General features: G+C 39.1%; 1 protein-coding gene across 4 annotated transcripts in view; it reads right to left on the bottom strand.

The window, feature by feature from the left end:
• RALGPS1 (Ral GEF with PH domain and SH3 binding motif 1) overlaps window positions 1-20795 on the bottom strand; it is a 360828-nt gene extending 340033 nt beyond the window's left edge. For 2 of the 4 annotated variants that reach the window (XM_075060469.1, XM_075060471.1), the window contains exons 1-3: window positions 20674-20792; window positions 8646-8772; window positions 1319-1426 (exon numbers count right to left, since the gene is read on the bottom strand). In XM_075060469.1, the coding sequence (XP_074916570.1) occupies window positions 1319-1426; window positions 8646-8702 (165 nt within the window). In that variant the 5' untranslated portion in view covers window positions 8703-8772; window positions 20674-20792. Of the gene's footprint in view, window positions 1-1318; window positions 1427-8645; window positions 8773-20673 lie in introns of all 4 variants that reach the window. The other 2 variants (XM_075060472.1, XM_075060470.1) reach the window with 2 other exon arrangements.
• Between the last annotated feature and the right edge of the window lie 789 nt (window positions 20796-21584).

Raw genomic sequence — 21584 nt, 5'->3', positions numbered from 1 at the left:
AACTCCCAGGCCTCTGGTAGAGGACCCAAGGTTGAGGAAGACACATACCACCCATAGGGGTGAGAGGGGAATTTTTTTTTTATATATATATATATATATATATATATAAATTCTCCTTAGGGTGCACTGCAAGTGCTACAAAGGCAAATTTTACTTGAGCTGCTGAATTTTTTGTTCATGGCTACTGATCTTTTTCCATCTACTAATGCACCAATACCATTGCTAAGAGTCCTTTTGTTCCTAATATCTTAAATTCCATCTTGTTGTCCTTACCTCTGCTAGCCATTGATCTCTTTGTGCCCTTTTCTTTCCTTTATCAATTTTCTACAGTTCCAAGATTCGAATCTGTATACATTACTTTTAACTTGTTTTGAACTTTTATTATATTAAGTGTGGAGACCAATCCTGTGAGCCATGCTCAGTTAAGTTTGGGTGAATGAAAGTTAAAGCATCAAGTCATTTTATAACTGAACTAATGTAGCTTTGTCAAGTAAGAGTTTTTAATTTTAATGTATTATTATAATGACCTGTAGCCTACATCGAATGAACTGCAAGTTGGTGCAGGAAGAGACATTATCAGCCAAGACTTGTTCTAAGATGACAGATCCACAAAAGTTATGACAACATTTGATACAATGGTATGGAAGTCTTGTTTGTGGACCTAAGTGGTGCCACATTTTATGTCCAAATATACTGTTCAAGTGCCTGGTACACTTGTACACTCTTTCAGTCACCTTCAGTACCCTGAGATCTCCTCTTCTTGTACTGTAGCAGTGACAATGTGTTACACATATAGTAGTTTAAAACAGAAGCCAAATAATATGAGAGAAAGAGCTGTACCTGGCATGGAAGCTCTGCTTTGAATCTGGTACTGAAAATTGGTGACTAGGGTATGAAAACTGACTCCCTCAACTTTCAAGAAATAACTGTTAACCATGAAAGACAATGCAAGAGATTCATGTTAAAAAATAAATCAGCGAATAGGGCTGGGTCTGCATTTCCAAGCTTCCAAAGGGCTGTGGATATTTAGCAGTATTTTTAAAACCCACTAAGAAACAGCTAACATTCTGGAAAAAATCCAAACAGCTTTGTAATTAGTTTCAACAGAAAAACAAAGATGTTGAATCAGCTCAGTATTGAATGCTTTGTGTTGAGGCATATATCTCAAAATATATATGATCACAAACTTATCTTTAAGAGTGCTGAAAGACTTGTTTAAAAGGTGTTAATTTGAAGGGAAAGAATAAAAAAGTTTGATGCTATTTTTATACTGTTAGCTCTGAATATTATAAACATAAATTCAAACATTTTTACTTACTGCAAACTCCTCAGGAGTTACTTTCAATACATCAAATACAACCGCATCATAGCTTTTATTGGCATAGTCTGAACTCCTTCCTTCCAGAGAGTCAGAGCTGCTACTATCCTACAGAAAGCGAAAAATTAAAAGTCTTATGTGCAAAGTGGTGGATTTCATGTCAGACAAACAAAAATAAAAAAAATAAAAGTCTGATATCACATTCATAGACATGAATAAAAATTTCTAATAAAAACTGACCAACATATCAAGAAAGAACTTCACACAGTGCATTGCAAATCTTTTCTGAAAATAGATGCGGCTCATGAATGTTAGTGTTTACTATACTACAGACAAAATATATAGCTAGCTAATCAGAACAGGCTTTTCATTCAAAATCTAAAAAATACCAGGATGTTTTTTTCCAGTAAAATTTTAGTTGTATCAAATCTTAGATGTTTCCATCTCTAACAAGGCTATTTTAAAAGTTTAGATTAGAAAGAAAAAAGGAAACTGGCTGGTATTGCCAAGCTCAAATGGAACAGCTTTGGCTCTTCTCTCCAGGTTTCTCCACACATCCAGACCGTATCCAAATCTTGCTGCTTTCTTTCCACATAAATTACTGAAAATCTCAAACCCATCCAGTTCTGAGACAGCTAAACGCAGCTCTAATGCTGGCTCGTGCCCTGATCGCCTCCTGTCTTCATTTTTGCAATCTCATTCCCTCAGGACTGTGCAATTCTTACACTACCCCTATCCAGTCCATCCAAAATGCTGTCACAAAAATCATATTCCTTGCCCTGTTTGATCACAGTAGCCCCTTTCTGAATGCCTACATTGGCTCTGTGTCAGGGATAAGGCCCTGCACCTGCTCAGTCTTCTGACAGCTTAGTGAGCATAGCTGGACTGCATTAGCCAGACGAGTGGCTCTCAACCTTTCCAGACTAAGGTACCCCTTTCAGGAATCTGATTTGTCTTGCGTGCCCCTCAAGTTCCACCTCACGTAAAACTACTTGCTTACAAAAATCAGACATAAAAATACAGAAGTGTCAAAGCATGCTATAAGAACATAAGAACGGCCATACTGGGTCAAACCAATGGTCCATCTAGCTCTGTATCCTGTCTGCCAACAGTGGCCAATGCCAGGTGCTTCAGAGAGAATAAAACAGAACAGGTAATCAAGCGATCCATCTCCTGTCACCCATTCCCAGCCCTGGCAAACACAGAACACTTCAGAGCATGGTTTTGCATCCCTGCCCAGCCTGGGTAATAGCCATTGACGGACCTATCCTCCATGAACTTATCTAATTGTTTTTTTAACCCTTTTATAGTCTTGGCCTTCACAACATCCTCTGGCAAGGAGTTTGACAGTTTGACTGTGCATTGTGTGATGAAATTCTTCCTTTTGTTTGTTTTAAATATGCTGCCTATTAATTTCATTTGGTGACCCCTAGTTCTTGTGTTATTAGAAGGAGTAATTAACACTTCCTTATTTGCTTTTTCCACACTAGTCATGATTTTATAAACCTCTATCATATATCCCCTGCCTTAGTCATCTCTTTTCCAAGCTGAAAAGTTACTGTCTTATTAATCTCTCCTCATATGGAAGCTGTTCCATACCCCTAATCATTTTTGTTGCCCTCTTCTATACCTTTTCCAATTCCAATATATCTTTTTTTGAGATGGAGTGTCATATCTGCACGCAGTATTCAAGATGTGAGCATACCATGGATTTATATAGAGGCAATATATTTTCTATCTTTTTATCTATCCCTTTCTTAATGATTCCCAACATTCTGTTCGCTGTTTTGACTGCTGCTGCACATTGAGTGGATGTTTTCTGAGAACTATCCACTGAAAAATTGCTTACTCTTATTTTTACCATATAATTATAAAATAAATTGATTGGAATATACATATTGTACTTACATTTCAGCATATAGTATATAGAGCAGTATAAACAAGTCATTGTATGAAATTTTAGCTTTTACTGACTTCACTAGTGCTTTTTATGTAGCCTGATACAAAACTAGTCAAATATCTAGATGAGCTGATATACCCCCAGGAAGACCTCGGCATAACCCCTGGCTGAGAACCACTGAACTAGACCACATGATGCAATGCCCTATTTGATTGGCTAAGGAAGCTAGAGGGCTTGTCCTTAAGTCCAAAGCAAGTTGTTGTTGGCTGCTCAAAGCATTCACCCACAGATGCAATTGCTCCTGTGCTCACTTATTCCTAGTCTTACTCCTGCCTTGCTACTGTCCCGTTCCTGCCTTATTCCAGCTTTGGTCCCAGCCCTGCCCCTGCCTTGCCTCACTCCAGGTAATCCGGCTCTGATTCTCAGCTCCGATTCCTAACTTCTGATTTTGGCTCCATCCTTGTCTCTGCCATCTGGCATTTGACCCTAACTCTGTCGTCTGGCCTTTGACCATAGCTCCAACCACTAGATCTGACGCCAGCTCCAACCACCAGGCATGACCATCCACATCCCAGTCTCCAACATTCCCATTTGCGCACAAACTGCCAAACGTTGTCCTTGACTTCATGGTCTGCCCAATTCTGTCTTGCAGCCCACATCTTGGAGCTTGTTTCTTCTTGCAATCCCCATCACTCCTCCCCTCTATAATGCTCATGAAAAAGGTTAATAAACAATAGTAATAAAACTACACTAAAAATAGCTATTTTTTTTCTCTGGGTTTTCTAACGTATCTAATAATCTCAGTTTGTCTTATAGATAGTAAGAGTTTTCAAGTGTAAAATTCCACATTTCTGCTGAATTGGGCTCCCTGTTCTGCAGACATATGAGAGAGACACCCTCCCCCACAGATTATTTTGTAGCCTGGGGAAGATAAATTGCTTTAGTTTACACAGGCAGAATATATTCTCAAAAATAGGTTTCATCATTAAAACATTATCATTTGCCAATTATAACTTGCTCAAACAGCAAGATAGAAGGGTTCCATATTTTGGTCACTTGTTGGTGTATTTTGATTTCTTGTGCTGAACACTGCGAGGTTTGAAGATAGAGAAGTACAGATAGTAAGACCTTTGGGGCAGGAACTGTTTTATAATTGTACCCTGTACATCGCTAAATGCTCTGTCAATGCTTAATTTAATATTAATAAATAACAATCATCATTGATATACTGGCAGCTCAAGATCCACAAATCTAGCAATATTTACATATTGACATTATTTAGGGAATGGTGTGAGTTAAAGGCTCTTTGGGGGACTACACTGAAACAATATGAGAACAATTTGGGTTAATGTGAGTAAACCTTACATTTTGAAAGAATTTAAAAGATATGAATTTGCTATAAAAGGAAATTGTAAACTCTGCCCAAATCTGAAGCACTGGAGATCTCGCAAGGTCTTAAAAACAAAAAACAAAAAACAAAAAACTTCTATTAATCTAATCTAGCAGCTCTTGTGTATTCCCTGTCTAGCCCCAACAGGATCACTTGGATTAATCAACTTTTTTTTTTTCCTGCCCAGTCTTGTGCAGCCTTAGTGGTTTCTCCCAAACTCAATGGCTTGGAAATATTACCTGGTTACAAAATATATTTTTATTGATTCCTATTTACTTTAGCCTTTCCAAGATGGTAGTGTCTGGGAAAGCTGTGCAGAGTTACTGGAATTTACAGTATATTCAAGCCAGTAAGCAAACCCAAAGGTTAATAGCAGAACTTTGAGGTAAAATTTGGACAGTAACAAACCAGCTCATTTCAATAATCCTGCATCATTAGTTAAAAGGCTTGAAAAATAAAGTCACTGTACATTACGTAAACTTGTAGTACAGACTAGTGACTAGCTGACCTGTGGTTAAGATTTCCACTGTGCCCCAAAATTGCAGGACCATCTCTATTTTGATGCATTTGTTTGGCATCTCATATAATAATCTTATTCAGCAACAACAGTAAATCTGCAATGTCACTTTAGAAACCATTATGCTGTTCTGCTTGGAATATGGTCTTATGGTTAGGCACTGTACTAGGACTGTTCCCTGCTTGGCAGCATGACATTGGATAAGTTATGTAAATTGTTCTATACTTCAGTTCCCCTGTCTGTACACTGGGAATACTACTACTATATTTTACAGAGGCGTTTTGAAGATATATTTTCACTAATGCTCAAGGACATGTAGGTACCAAGGTTAATCTCCCTATTGCAGACAGCTGATGTACGACTGGTCAGAGAATAGATGTTCATTTCAACTGCAGCCACCACCATTAACCAAAGTTTTTAATTGTGGCCTCAATTTCAGCCTCGTACTTAAGAGCTGTATCCAAATTGTAATCTATGTGCCATAGATCTCAATCAGATTCTTACTGATCCTCACAAGGCCTTGTCTGTACTAGGTTAAAAAACTGACAATTCACCCCTGGTAAAACTATCAGCAGTAGCAGAAGTGGCAACATGGTGGTAAAAATACCAGAGTCCTGTCTATATTACTGTCTCCACCATTGCTACCACCCATAGATGGTGCATAGGTGGTGAATTATACTTTCAATTTTTTTAAGTGCAGATGAGGTCAAAGAATCTGGCCAGCCTCTTTTCAGCCTAACAAGCCTGTATGAGAAAATGCACAGACCTTGTAATCTATCTCTATTTGGAGAAAAAAATGATTTTTAAACCTACTGCACTCCCTTTTTGAAGATCTACTTTGTTTTAACATTGCAGACCTAGTGGCATTAATAACCCAAATTTAAAAAAGTGACATCTCAGAATTCAAGCAAAGAAATGGCAGTGAAAAATCTCTATTTCATGACCATGTTTTCACTTAAAAACTAGAAAGTTACTGGACATCTTTTAACGCCTGTTCTTCTCTTACCTTGAATAAAAACAGTTCAATCTTTGAAAATGTGACAAAGCCACATAATTATTTCTGTCCATACAAAGTATGTTCTAGTTAATATAGCTGCAAGAGTTTTTTTTAAACTGGATGAATTTCTCGAACTGTTGTCTGGCATGCAAATGTTAGGGTCTTCAACATGGCCATGCTGCTCAGTGTTTTTCTTAAAGGTCAAAGTAATAAGTAGGAAGCAGAACAGACTTTCAAAACTACAGCAACATTTGGCAAAATTACATAGGATACAAAAATTGAGAACAGTTCTTTCACATTAAAATCTTGGCTTTTGGAATAGAGCAGTTTAACTGTAACTCCAAGAGTTTTAAGCAGAAAAAATGAAACTATGAGTAGGTTATGGGAGGGGAGGGATAGCTCAGTGATTTGAACATTGACCTGCTAAACCCAGGGTTGTGCGTTCAGTCCTTGAGGGGGCCACTTAGGGATTTGGGGCAAAATCAGTACTTGGTCCTGCTAGTGAAGGCAGGGGGCTGGACTCGATGACCTTCCAGGGTCCCTTCCAGTTCTATAAGATAGGTATATCTATCTATCTGTCTATATATATAATGATAGGTCCATGATAGGTCCATGAAGCATAAGATAAACAGCATAAACTAGTACAAAAGACCAAAGAGTTCACAGAATTAGAATTTAGAGATGTAAAAGATCTATTTCTTCATTTAGTTCAGTCCCCATAGTCAGTGCATTATATTACTTAAAGTATTATGGCAGAGCCATTGTGACATCATATTTAAGGTTAGTTCTCTTTTGCACTGAAAGCGGGAGCTCAATCTTTGTTTTGTATGAAAAACAGTGTATTTACAATTATTTCCATTCTACAGTATGGTATGGGGAAGACTAACCATTTAGGAGAAGAATACAAAATTGCATTTTGATATATTCCCTTAGTAACGTTCCCTGCATTCAAGCCTGCGACGGAAAATAATTTCGTGATCCCATGGGCGTGTGTGTTGTGTTGGAGACAATGGACTTCTGCACCCTACCTGCTCAGTTTTTTGAATATTAGGACCCCTGTGAAATTGTTTAGCCCACTCCTAAACCAACTGAATGATTTCATGAAGAACAGGATCTTCAACAAAATGCTCCACTGGTTTGATGAATATCAATGTGTGTGTGAAAGAATCACTGCTATGGCAAAGATCCTGGTCTTCAATAAACTGTTTATCGGCATAAGAGCTCTTCTGAATCTACTAAACTGAAGACCTGATTTAAAATTTTTCAAATGAAAAAAAATCATAAAAAATAGTTTTTAAAATATTGAAGAATTTTCTAAAACCTAGTCATTTTTTTGAAAGTGATTTTCACACTTTCAAGATTTTCGACCACAGCTACTATTCAGCTGATTCAGAAGAGATCTTAAGCTATTTGAACAGTTTAACAATGAGCATGCTCTTCAGCATAGCAACATCTCCTTTAATATGCAACAGGATCTTTATCAGACACCCCAGATCTTTTACACCACTACAGTAAGAGAACAGTACACAGCTTTACTCATGAGCTTTGAACATTTATTTAATCCTAAAGCAGGCTTGGATAAAAATTTTAAGTAATACCTTCTAAATAGAAAATGTGGTTTCAAAACTAAACAGATGAGTTTGTTTCTCTAGGAGGAATTTAAAATATGCACACAAGGGTTAGTTTAATTTAAGAGAGTTATGATGTAATGCAAACAAACAAACAAGGCTACTGGGTTTAACAATCTTTTAAATTTCTTCACAAGGCCATTACAAGGTACTGAGAGCAAAAACATCTGCTATCTAGTACGGTGCAATAGTCTGTGATAGACTGTAAGAATGAGAACTTAGATGATCATTACTTACAGGAGCTTCCCTGAACACATCCTATTTTAAAAGAAAAATAGCATTATAGTATCAAGAGGAGATACACAAGATGCTAGTTGAGATTTTAAATATCAATGCATTTCAAGGTACACTACATATTTTGCCTGTGGTACACTATTTTCCCACAATAGCCACTGAATGCTTTCTTGCATCCACATATATACGTTTTTACCATTTGAACACAGAGCTGTGTGGAAAAAGGTAATTCCATTTCATGGAAGATTGAAGGTTTTGTTTACTCAGAATGAATGTCAAAAATGTCAAAATTCTCTCTCAAAGGGAAAGCCCTAAGGCCCAATTCAGAGTTGGGTAGCTGTTTATTTTTATTTGAAAGAACCACTTCAGCAAATAATCAGTCAATATAGATTGATTTACATCTATCAACAAGTTACAACAGCTGTCAAAAGCATAAAAGAAGGGGTTTTTTGTATGATCTGTGAACATTCAGAAGTACAGTATTCAAAGTCAACTTTATAGTCAAAAACCATACTGTTCCTAAAAAAAAAAAAACAAACAAAAAAAAACAACAGGATGGCATATTTAATGGCAGAAAGGATTTCTGTGGAAGCCAAAATAAGCTGCAACTTGTATTTTGACATAGTAGCTAACAAAATGAAAATAAACAGTGAGTCTGTACCTCTGGAGTGGCGGAGGTGACGGTCACATTGGCCATGAGGCCATTCCTTTTATACATGCTCTCCCCAAGATGCAGGAAATTTCAGCTCAGCCACCGCTGGTGACACAACATGATAAATGGGGAACTCCTGTAAGGCAAATATATTTATAAAAAACTGATTTAAGGGATTTCTTTATTCTCTTGTGAGAGAGCAGCCATCTGTGTGAAACAAAAAGATCATTCTGTGTTGGGGGAAGAATTCTCTGTGAAGTATAAAACCAAAAAGAGTATTATGTAACTTTATCATAATAGCATACTAACACTTTTTTTTCAAGTCAGTTCAGGAAATAAACAACATAAGTATAATGCTTATATTTAGATTTAGGTCTAAGAAGAAGTCCACATCAGAAGGCATCCATCCAAAGCCTTGAGCACCCCTGACTTACACTGAGAACCCAAGAACTTAGGAGAGAGAAATTAAAAACTAACCAAAGCACCAGCACTTCTTCCTCCCACCTTATCATCCATTATCTAATCACCAGTTACGCAACCAATGCAGCTTCAGAAAATCTATCATGCTTTCCGACCCTCAACTGACTCAGCACTCTGCTAATGCCCACTCAAACAAGCTCTGTTGTATTCCTGGAAAGTTAACAATTCAGGCTGCTTCAAACTCCAAGGCGCAGAGCATTCCAAAGGAAAGAAGCCTCTACATAGAACACTCTTGTCAGCAGCCCCCTTCTTAATGAGGAGGCTCAAGTTCAAGGACCTCTTCTCAACACAACAGTGACAATGTAGCCTGGGGAATGGTGGTCTCTCAAACAAGCAGGTCCCAAACTGCTATGGGCTTCACAGATTAAACACACAACCTTAAACTGTCTCCAGAAATCAACAGGCAGTTCGCCCAAAAACAGAGCATTGATGACAAATGGTATCATCAAGAGGCACCACAATCAGTGGATTGCTGCATTCCGCACCAACTTAAGTTCCCAGATAGATTTCAGGTGTTCTCCAACAAAGACCACATATTGTCACTTCAAACTGAATTAATGCACAGTAGCAAAGTTCACATCCAAAATAAATGCTCTTGGCAAGGAGCAGATGGCAATGAGTGTTCCTGGACATTGATAGAATGGCATTCTTCTAACAATATATGGAGATTTAACATCACCCTCTGATTGTGCACCTGAAGAAATGTAGGACAAAACACATAACATATAGTTGGACATAAATTTAATTTTGTATAATCAGGAAATTTGTTTGAAGACAAAAATCTTGGTCTACAATTATAAAGTACATAATATTTAAAGTAGTTATGCACATTTGATATTGTGACAAGTAACTGATTAGTACAGGGGTAGGCATCCTATGGTACAGGTGCCAAAGGCGGCACACTAGCTGATTTTCAGTGGCACTCACACTGACTGGGTCCTGGCCACCAGTCCAGGGTGCTCTGCATTTTAATTTAATTTTAAATGAAGCTTCTTAAAACATTCTGAAACCTTATTTACTTTACATACAACTGTAGTTTAGTTATATATTATAGACTTGTAGAAAGAGACCTTCTAAAAAGGTTAAAATGTATTATTGGCACGCAAAACCTTAAATTAGAGTGAATAAATGAAGACTTGGCACATCACTTCCGAAAGGTTGCCGACCCCGGATTAGTATATTAAACAATGAACAAGAGCCCAGTTATTCTATACAGAAAAAATATGAGACAAAAAGATACATTCAATCATCATCATCTATGATATGGGTTCAATGATCATGGTATATATAAATATGGATTTTAAATTCACTCTTCTCTCATTGGAAGGGTGTTCATAAATATAGGATTAAATACCAATTTCTAAATAAATCACTCATTCAACCACAATGGCAAATCTCTCATGATGCAGGCACATGCTAACTCAAATGAGATTTTAAGGCACAAGACTTTACCTCCCACAATGATTTTGATTGTCACCATTACATTATCACTTTGCCTTTAAGGTCATGGAGCCATTTGGAGGCTATTAAAATACAGATCAGTCCATGAAGTCATCTTAATTAGAACCGACTATTAAATTTTCAGTCATAATGTGTTTGTTTTGACAAACTGATTATTGATCAAATGGATTTTTTGTTGAAAACCCATTTTTCAGGCTTCTGATGTAAAGCTGTTGGCAAGCTCCCTACCTTGCTCTGCACCTCCCTGGAAGCGGCGACATCCCCCTCCCTCAGCTCCAAAGTGGAGGCATGGCCAGGCAGCTCTGCGGGCTGCCTCTGCCCAGAGCATCAGCTCTGCTGCAGAAGTCTTGGAAAGTCATGGAATCCATGAGTTCCATAACCTCTGTGACAAACTCGCAGCCTTAGTAATCACTAACAGTCAGCTTAGATTTACTAAGAACAAAACATGCCAAACCAGCTTGAATTCCTTCTTTGATAGGATAAATGGTTTGGTGGATATGGGAATGCAGTGGACATAACATACCTGGATTTTAGCAAGGTTTTTGACAGTCTCACATCACATTCTGATAAGTAAGCTGGAGAAATGCAGGCTCAGCAGAACTACCATTAAGTGGATACATAATTTTTTAAACAATCTCAAACAACGAGTAACTATTATTGGAATGATGTCAGATTGGAAGGAGGTCTCAAATGGGATTCCACTGGGATCTGTTCTGGGTCCAATGTTATTTAACATACAATCAAAGAACTGGAAGAGATCTCAAGAAGTCATCTAGTGCAGTCCCCTGCACTTATGGCAGGACTAAATACTATCTTGATCACCTCGATAGGTGTTTGGAGATTTTGAAGACCAGGTTAGACAATGATGGAGGTTCCACAATCTTCCTAGGCAATTTATTCCAGTGCTTAACTACTCTGACAGTTAGGAACGTTTTCCTAATGTTCAATTTAAACCACCCTTACTGCAATTTAATTCCATTGCTTCAAGTCCTATCTTCAGAGGTTAAGGAGAACCATTTTTCTCCCTTCTACTTATAACAACCATTTATGTACTGGAAAACTAGGTCATATCCCCTCTCAGTCTTCTCTTTTCCAGACTAAATAAACTCAATTTTTTCAGTCTTTCCTCATAGGTCATGTTTTCTAGACCTTTAAACATTTTTGTTGTTGTTCCCTGGATTTTCTCCAATTTGTCCACATTTTTCCTAAAATGTGGTGCCTAGAACTGGACACAATATTCTAGTTGAGGCCTAATCAGCGCAGAGTAGAGTGGAAGAATTACGTCTTGTTTCTAACTGTCGTGCTAATACATTCCAGAACATTTGCTTTTCCCCCCCAATAGTGTTACACTATTAGTTACACTAATTAGACTATAGTGTTAGCTTGTGATCCACTATGGCATCTTTATTAATCACCTGGATGTAGGAATAGACAGCATAGTGATTAAATTTGCAGATGACACAAATTGGGGGAGGAAGGGGTTTGCAAACACTTTGGAGAATAGAGCTAAAATTCAAAGGGATCTTGATAAATTGGAGAACTGGGCTACAGACAACAAAATTCAATTCAACAAAAACAAATGTAAGGTGCAACACTTATGGAAGAAAAACCAATGCACAAATACAGAATGGGAGTTAATTGTCTTGCCAGCAGCACTGCCAAGAAGGATCTGGGAGGTGTGATGGATCACACCCGCAACATGAGTCAACAGTGTGATGCTGTTGCAAAAAAATAAAAAATAAAAAAATTAGGTTTCATTAATAGAGGCACAGAATGCTAGTTACGAGGGATGATAGCACCACTCTATGCAGTGCTGGTTAGGCCTCAGCTGGAGTACTGTGTCCAATTTTGGTCACTAATGTATAGAAAGGATGTAGAGAGACTGGAAAGGATCCAGAAGCAAATGTCAATTATGATCAAAGGGATGGAATGCAAGCACTTGGATTCAGAGACTGTTGAAGTGATAACCTCACTTTTAACAGCAATAGCTTCTTCTGCCAGTGTAGAAAGAATATTTTCTTCCTTTGGACTAATTCATTCCAAACTGAGAAATCGTTTGGGACCTGAATAAGCAGCAAAGCTTGTTTTTTGTTTCCAGATTATGAACAAACAGGAAAATGAAGGTGAAGACGACTGAGTTAGCTACAGAAGCGATATAGCTGATATAATTGATTTAATTTTTTTTTTTTTAATATTTCATTTAACTATTTTAGTTAAAAACAATTTTAGCAAAAACAAACCTGATTTTAAAAAACTTGAATGTTTAACTAAATTCAAAAATTCATATGCTTGTTTTGTTAAAATATTATGTTTGCTGTTGAGGAAAAAAAATCCAGAATACATGTTGTTTTAGTTAAATAAAACTATTTAAATGTCTGTCTGGCGATGATCTCCTCCTAATACAGCATGGCAAGAAAATCCTCCAAATATTAATGATTGACCCATTGAATTGGAGATTCACTGACTTCATAAATATCTGCTTCAATTACCTTTGGTAAATGAAATCATTCATTTTCTGATGTAGCTTTTAAAACTAATCTGAAAAGTCTTCAAAATAAATCACTTTAAAACTGTATCATGTGTACCTTCTAAAAATGAAACCTACATCTACCTCTGAGTTGTGAAGAATATGTACTACGGTTATAACACCAACAAGCATGCGCTTTTATGTAGAAATCCATGATTAAATAGAGTCTTCCTGACTAGTGATTTACAAATCCACCCTGATTCTAAGTCAGTACAGAATAATGGACTTGCTTATATCACTGAAAATCCTAACAAACAAATGATGGGGTGCAGTATGCAGCGTAGTTGTAGCCATGCCAGTTCCAGGATATTAGAGACACAAAGTGGGTGTGGTAATATCTTTTATTGGACCAACCTCTGTTGGAGAGGCAGACAAGCTTTCAAGCCACCCAGAAAGCTCTTCTTCTGTATGGGTGCACTATGCATATTTACAAGAAAGCATTCACTGCCAAGTCTATAGAGCAGCGGTTCTCAACCAGGGATTCGGGGACCCTGGGGTGCTACAAGCAAGTTTCAGGGGGTCTGCCAAGCAGGACCAGTGTTAGACTCACTGTGGCCCAGAGCAGAAAGCCTAAGCCCTGCTGCGCAGGACTGAAGCCCAAGGCCCTGAGCTGTGCCACCCGGGACTGAAGCAGAAGGCTGAGCAACTTAGCTTTTCGTGGGGAGCCCTATTGCATGGGGTCCTAGGCAACTGTCCTGCTTGCTACCCCTTAATTCCATCCCTGCTTTTATATGCAGAAAACCAGTTGTTGTAGCACAGGTGGGACTTGGGAGTTATCATCACTTGCAGAAGGGGGCTCAGAAAGAAAGAGGTGGAGAACCCTTGCTATAGAGCATGTTAATACATACTGTACATGGTGCCTTGTGCAATAGTACCACCTAGTGACAAAATAACTGAAGAGCACAAGTTTAAAACATTTGTGAAACAGATGCTAAGTCATAGGTAATGGTGAGTAAATGAAGGTGGCTAGTAATTCTGCATAGTATGTGCTACAGACTTAGCACAGAGGGTACATACCCTACTCTACGTTCATGCCTGGCTCTGATCAACTGTAATGAAGTTACACATGGCACAGATACAACCGCCAACTAATCCATAAGCACAATCACATGAGTTAACAATATCAACAGCTAAGCAACATGACCACAGAACTAGAACACTACCAACCCCTTCACCTCTGCCACTGAATTCCTCAGCCAACTGAAGTGCTATCACTCTTCAGTGAACAAATCATCTATAATAGGTTAAAAGTCAGATTGAAAAGACATGCTGGCAACCTCCTTGCCTTATAAAAAATAAGCCTTATTATCTGAGAATCCAGAGCAGCAATGGATCCAGTAAGACTCCAAAATTTTGTACAGTGAGAAAAGCATGGGCATATATCCTCACTGGAAGAGGTAACCCCTCCCACAGCCTCTCCAAAAGGTTCCTCCTTGCTACTAAAAGCATTTTTGTATTGTTAGGTTTGATCTTATGCCAGCTAGACACCTTCCAGGATCCTCTCTAGGCAAAACAGCGAGAAAGCAAGGAAGCTGAAAAATCTGAGTTGAACAACAAATGTTTTCCTCAGGCTGATGATGTCCCAAATCCTTCAGTATATCTGACAATGCCAAGGCAACTAGTGTGCTGTGACCACTGCTGGTTGTATTTTTAATAATGTCACTGTTATAAGTGTGCATCAATTCTCCAAAAAGACCCATATTTTTGGAGTGTCATGTATCCACCTTGCACAAACCTACACCACTTATCAATTTAAAGCTTATTTCATGTACATTTAGATGAGGCAAGATGTGGAGCTATCAAGTGGTGTTATAAGCCTGTAGGCAAGGTGCAACAATGGTATCCAAAATGAGAAAGTGTTATTTTCCCCACAGTTTCAGAAACACTGCAACATAACTATGAATACAGTTTTTACAGTTTAAGTTGATTCTAACTCCTTAATGTGGTGTTTACTGGTCAAAGCTACCGAACCACAAAGCAGAAGAAGATTTTTATTAGTTTTGCGTGGTCAAGTTTTCCCCCCGCCCCCAAAATGATTAAGCTGTTTAGCATGTGGCAAAAAGGGTGAATATCAACATTATGCAATATTCTAACATGAAATGTTTTCACATCACATATTCTTAATTGTCAAAGTATCTCATCCATATCTTCAATTGAAATGTATTGACCAGATCAGTTGCACACTGAAGGAGCTAGTAGCAGCAGACTCTGTGCCCAAAGTTTGTACTGCACAGTGGGTAGATATAAATGTATGTGAATTCTTAATTTAATGCTTCTCCATTTGTAAGCTTTCATACATACTACATAGCATCTAGTCTGCCTGGTAGAAGATTTTAATTTCTAATTGCTTATGCATGCAATACTAGCCTTTGAAATATTCTGGAAACTAGCTGTTAATTCAGTGACACTTTTTAGTATTAAAGATAATACACAGCTTCATACTGGGCTTCAAACAAAGTGCTCACTAAACAAAAATGGCAATTTTGATACTAACATAGATCTAATTTAGCACAAGTCTATATACTTGTACAAAATGAAAAATGGTAGTACTGGTGGTGGTAATGCTAATATACTTCGGGAATTCTACTGCTACAGGGACATTAAAGTATGTGAAAATATGGTGGATACAAGCCCCTTAAAGTTTACATCAAAGAGAAAAAGACTGACCATAAACTTTTTAAAATGTGATATTTGTCAAGAAAATCAAAAGAAAGCAAAACTGTCAAAAGCCAGCACTGCTGGACAGAATTCTGTGAGGCTGGCACTAGAAACCAGGAAAGATTAATTGTATTGGCAGCTACTGGATGAGTTATCTAATTTGGATGATGTTGAACCAATACTCAATCACAGGGGTTTCTTTCAGAAATACACAAGCAAACTGAATTTGGAACATGTCAGAGCAGTACTGAACACAGGGGGAAAAAAACCAAAAAACTCTGAATTTGATCAGAAAGCATCACATTTTCCTGCTTCTAGAGCCACAAGAACAAGCACATCCTCCAGCAATTGATCTTAGTACATCGTTTGTTTGAGAAAAACATACAAGGCAGACAAGAAGCTTCATAAAATAGAAACATCTGAGAGAGCAACCAATCTAAGGAAGGCAGCACTTCAACCAAGAGACGATGACAAGTTGAGCAGACTATCTGTGGAAGACCTGATTGCTAAAGATGCAGTTTATCACTTAACATGCCCTTTTTCCTGCTTGAGTAAAACGAATCTTAAAGCAAAAGCATCTAGTTATACTGCAACAATCCAATGATAACGCTACATTTTATCATCTGATTGATGAGAGACACAATGATCTTATGTACAACAAAAAGGCTCTTCGCCTGTCCAAGCTGCTATAAAGTCCTACTTCCCTCAGACGTCAAAACTCCAAACTATTCCAGTAGTAAATTACGGGCAATATTAGAAAAAACACTATGGTTCTGCAATTTCATTCCATGCACAGCAAAGACAAGGTAAGTCGACCATTGTTCTATGCAGCACAACAACATTAGCTGATGCTATCCAAGCTCCTAGTAATCTGAAGCAGGAACTTAAGTCACTATTTTGTCAATGTTCTTCTGGTGAGTAAAACTAATGAAGAAGTGATTTTTTATAATGCTGCTTCAATCCTTCACTCTGAAATATTCAGATCATCATCCAAAGCTGGGTGACTGCGGTTTCGTGAGGTCAGCTACTTTTGTGTGCCCCAATTGGAATTTGTCCTCTGGTTGATAAAGAGGTATATAATTCAGCCAGCAAAAAGTATCAGCCTTTCAAAGAAAATGTGTCTCAATAGCTGAGTGTATAGTGTTTAACAGTTCCACAATTATTACACCAGTGCACATAAGCCTTGCTTCACAGCTATACCATGAGCCAAAGAATCGAATGGACGCTTATGGAGGGAGGGAGGGGGTACTGAGGACTCCAGCTATCCCACAATCCCCGCAGTCTCCAAAAAGTATTTGCATTCTTGGCTGAGCTCCCAATGCCTGTAGGGTCAAACACATTGTCCAGGGTGGTTCAGGGTATATCTCATCAATTTACACACCCCCCGTGAAAGAAAAGGGAAAAAAATCGTTTGACTTTTTTCATTGTCACCATATGTCTACTGCATGCTGCTGGTAGACGCAGTGCTGCGGCACTGAACAGCAGCATCCTCTCCTTTCCCTTCCCCGGTGGCAGACGGTACACTGCAGAATGAATGATAGCCGTCCTCATCATCATCATCTCGTGAGTGCTCCTGGCTGGCCTCAGGTGAGGTCAGCCGGAGGGCGCCTGGGTAAAAATAGGAATGACTCCCAGTCATTCCTGGCAGAGGGTACAGAATGGCTGGTAACCGTCTTCATCATAGCAAATGGGGGCTGAGCTCCATCAGCCCCCCCAGCCCTTCATGTCTAAAGAAAAGATTCTGTACTGCCTGGACTATCATAGCAGCGGGAGGCTGCCTCCCCCTCATTTTATCTCACTAAAAAGTCAGTGTTTCTTATTCCTGCATTCTTTATTACTTCATCACACAAATGGGGGGACACTGCCAAACGTAGCCAGGAGGGTTGAGGGGAGGAGGAAGCAACGGGTGGGGTTGTTGCAGGGGCACTCCCTTGAATGGCATGCAGCTCATTTTCTGCGGGATCTGACACAGAGCAGCTGTGCTCTCCGGTTCTCTAGTACACTTGCCCATATTCTAGGCAGGACTGACTATTTTTAGATAAACATAAAGGAGGGAATGACTGGGAGTCATTCCCATTTTTATCTTTGCGTCCCCGGCCGACCTCAGCGAAGGCCAGCCAGGAGCACCCATGACAGCAGCAGACAGTACAGAACGACTGATAACCATCATCATCTCATCGCCAATTTACACTGGCACAGCAGACGGTACAGAACGACTGATAACCGTCTCTGCTACCTTGCAAAGGCAAATTAATGCTGCTGTGTAGCGCTGCAGTACTGCCTCTGTCACCGTATTGTTACTGGATGCCGCTGACAGTGACAAAAGGCAAAACAGGCTCCATGGTTGCCATGCTATGGCATCTGCCAGGGCAATCCAGGGAAAAAGGGCGCAAAATGATTGTCTGCCATTGCTTTCACGGAGGAAGGAATGAGTGATGACATTTACCCAGAATCACCCGCAACGCTGTTTTTGCACCATCATGCATTGGGATCTCAACGCAGAATTCCAATGGGTGGAGGTGACTGTGGAAACTATGGGATAGCTACGGGATAGCTACCCACAGTGCAACGCTCCAGAAATCGACACTAGCCTCGGTAGGTGGACGCACACCACCGAAATAATGTGCTTTGTGTGGCCGCGTACACTCAACTTTATACAATCTGTTTTACAAAACCGGTTTATGTAAAATCGGAATAATCTCGTAGTGTAGACATACTCTCAGGGTGATAATCACGATCTGTAAGTATGTACATGGGAAACTGAAATCTGATAATAGATGAGTCTTCAATCTAGCAGACAAAGATACAACAACATCCAATGGCTGGAAGTTGAAGCAAGACAAATACAGACCCAAGATAAGGCAGTTTTTAAACAGCCATGGTTCAGTAACTCTTCACTTAACACCATCCCGGTTAATGTTGTTTCGTTGCTGATCAAATAGAGGACATGCTAATTTAAAGCTGCGCAGTGCTCTTTTATAACATTGTTTGGCAGCTGCCTGTTTTGTCCACTGCTTGCAGAAAGAGCAGCCCGTTGGAGCTAGCTGGTGGGGGCTTGGAACAGGGTGCGCCGGCAGCTCCCCACTCCCCTAAGTTCCCTGTGCCGGTTATCAATTGCTGGGCAGTTCAGCTGTCCCTCCCCACCACTGCCGTGTGCTGCTCCTATCCTCTGCTTTGGAGCTGCTCCCGGGAGCCTCCTGCTTTCTATGCAGGGAGGCAGGGGAGAAAGAGGGGTGCTAATCTCAGGGTGTCCCCCTCCCTCCCGCTCTTGCCCCCGCTCCTTTACCCCATCTCCACAGAGCAGCGGGGGACACAACAGGGCTCAGGACTGAGGAAGCTTGCTGGCAGCAGCTGCTGTCTCAACTTGCTGGTTTACTTAAAAAGGTAGTGTACTTAGAGTGGGATCAGCTTACTTAAAGGGGCAATGTGCATCTCTCTCACATACACACAGTGTGAACCTCTGTCCCTCTCTACCATGCTGTCTCCCCTCCCTCCACTTGTGCTGCCTTGTAGAGTGTGAAGCTACATTAACAACAACATGTTAACCCTTGAGGGCTCAGCCAAGTGCTAGTTCATCATTTAGCAGTAAGGCATTCCCTGGGGAATATCCCACCCTCTTCCACTCTCTGACTTCACTGCCTCAACCAAGCTTCATTAATTCTTATAGGGAAATTGGATTTGTTTTAACATCGTTTCACTTAAAGTTGCATTTTTCAGGAACATAAGTACAAGGTTAATCAAGAAGTTACTGTAATTAACCAGTGGAACAATTCACCAAGGCGTGTTCCCTCTAATTTTTTATGTCCATGTGCGGAATGAATTTTGTTATGTGCACCAATATGAAAGTGATGTGTGGTGGGGGCTCTGGCTCTGGCTGAGGGTGCAGGCTCTGTAGTGGGGCCGGGGATAAAGAGTTCAGGGTCCGGGACGGGGCTCAGGGCTAAGGCAGAGGGTTGGGTGCAAGGGCTGAAGGCTCCAGGTAGGGGCGATGGCTCTGGGGTCGGGCTGCCTTGGGATCACCTGAGTGGGTCCTTGCCTCTGGATTGGCTGAACCCTGACTGAATGGCATAGGGCCTATTATCACTTTCTCTAGCTCAGGGGTAAGCCAGGAGTCCTTTCCATGCAGCAGTGTCTCCCCCCTATCTGGGAGCGTGCAAACCACTTGCACATACTATTGCAATCAGGGATAGCTGTCGGTGAGGTCATTACAGTAAGTACTGAATCATCCATAAAGGATCGAGATCTTGTTGACTAGTCAGTGGTGTTAGAACAACACCAGACTTGACCAAAGGGAAAAATCAAATAGATTATTTATTTTCACACTCTTACATGTGATGTCTGGATTCAATAATGATTATGTCTGTCTGTCTCCTAAGATGCAGAACAGGTAGACGAGAACATATTACAGCTGTGATCTGTAGCCTACACAGGTTCTCCATTCTATATTATATCTATTTCAAAGTGCTGGTCCTCCTCTTCAAAACCCTTAATTGGCTAAAGTCAACTACCTCAAAGCATGCCTCTCTCTTAGAACACAGGTTTGATTCAGTTGTCAGCATGTAAAATTCAGCTTGTTGAAACCAAAGCATGGATCTACCACCTCAGTAAAGGTGGTCTGAAGAATAGAGTCCTACCATGACAATAACTGAAACTTAAAGCACCTGTATTTGACACCTAGAGACCAGAGAGATTGGTGCAATACAGATACGTACAGATTCCGTTACAGTTATATACATTTTAGTATGATAAATACAAATTATCAAAATCCTTGTTTTGCTATTGCATGTTTCAAACCATGGCCATTTTGGTGTCAGTAGACATACTGCATGTTCATATTATACATATTCTACAGTATGCATCTTCTGAGGTTTTTTCTCTTTTAAATAATAAATAAAAATCAGATTAACTTACCCATATTATATGTCTGTCTCCAAACAAATTCAGGTATTCAAAAACAAGAGTGGTATTGCGACATGTCTCTCAGAACAGTAATTTCTGAAAAAGTCAAATAAAGCTATGTTTTATACAAAAATAATCTTCAAATTCACACACAATCACACTCTTCTGTAGATTTAGTTCTTAATGGTGTTTTAAATCAGTTATCTTTGAGAACAGATTATTCCTTACACAATACAAATATCAGATAGCATTATAGAATTTAAGATGGAAAACGTGGCTTATACTTTAATTTTCATATGATGTATAATTCAGCAGTTTACAATTTACAATCCTTTCATTTTACTGAAGTATTAAAAATCTAGTACTAGATTTCAAAAAATATTAACTAATGGGAATTATTGTTTTGATCTTATACCATTTTAATCATTTGATATGAATCTATTTTACAATAAAGTGTCTATGATACTTTTCATGATAGATACTATATAAAATGCATTCTAAAAAGATCTGTACCTGAAAAGATGTCTTTTTGAAAATTATATTTACATTACAAAATATTCAGTATTAAAACTACAATATTTTTGATGGATGAAGAGTGGGAATTCATGTTCTGCCAAGATAAAAATCTGGGAAGCCAATCAACCTCCACTGACCTTCCCTAAGGAAGTACAGCATGTTACATAGGATACAGAGTCAACTGAAATAGGCAGCAAAGATGTTTCACTTAACGCTTCTATAAGGTAAGATTTTCCTCTTGATTACTAGATGCAACAATATACAGCCAGAAGAGGAGAATGGTTATTTTGGTTATTTAATCATCAGCAGAAGTGCTTTTCAGTGACTGTTTCTTTTTCTGAATTAATAGGGGAATTATTAGTTCCTAGGAATTAAAAGATTCTTGATTTTCAGTGAGGTGAGATCTT

This window comes from Chelonoidis abingdonii, chromosome 24, assembly GCF_003597395.2.
Source record: "Chelonoidis abingdonii isolate Lonesome George chromosome 24, CheloAbing_2.0, whole genome shotgun sequence".
Classification (NCBI taxonomy): Eukaryota; Metazoa; Chordata; order Testudines; family Testudinidae; genus Chelonoidis; species Chelonoidis abingdonii.
Note: the sequence above shows the minus strand (reverse complement) of the source record. Positions and strands in the feature narration are given on the sequence as shown.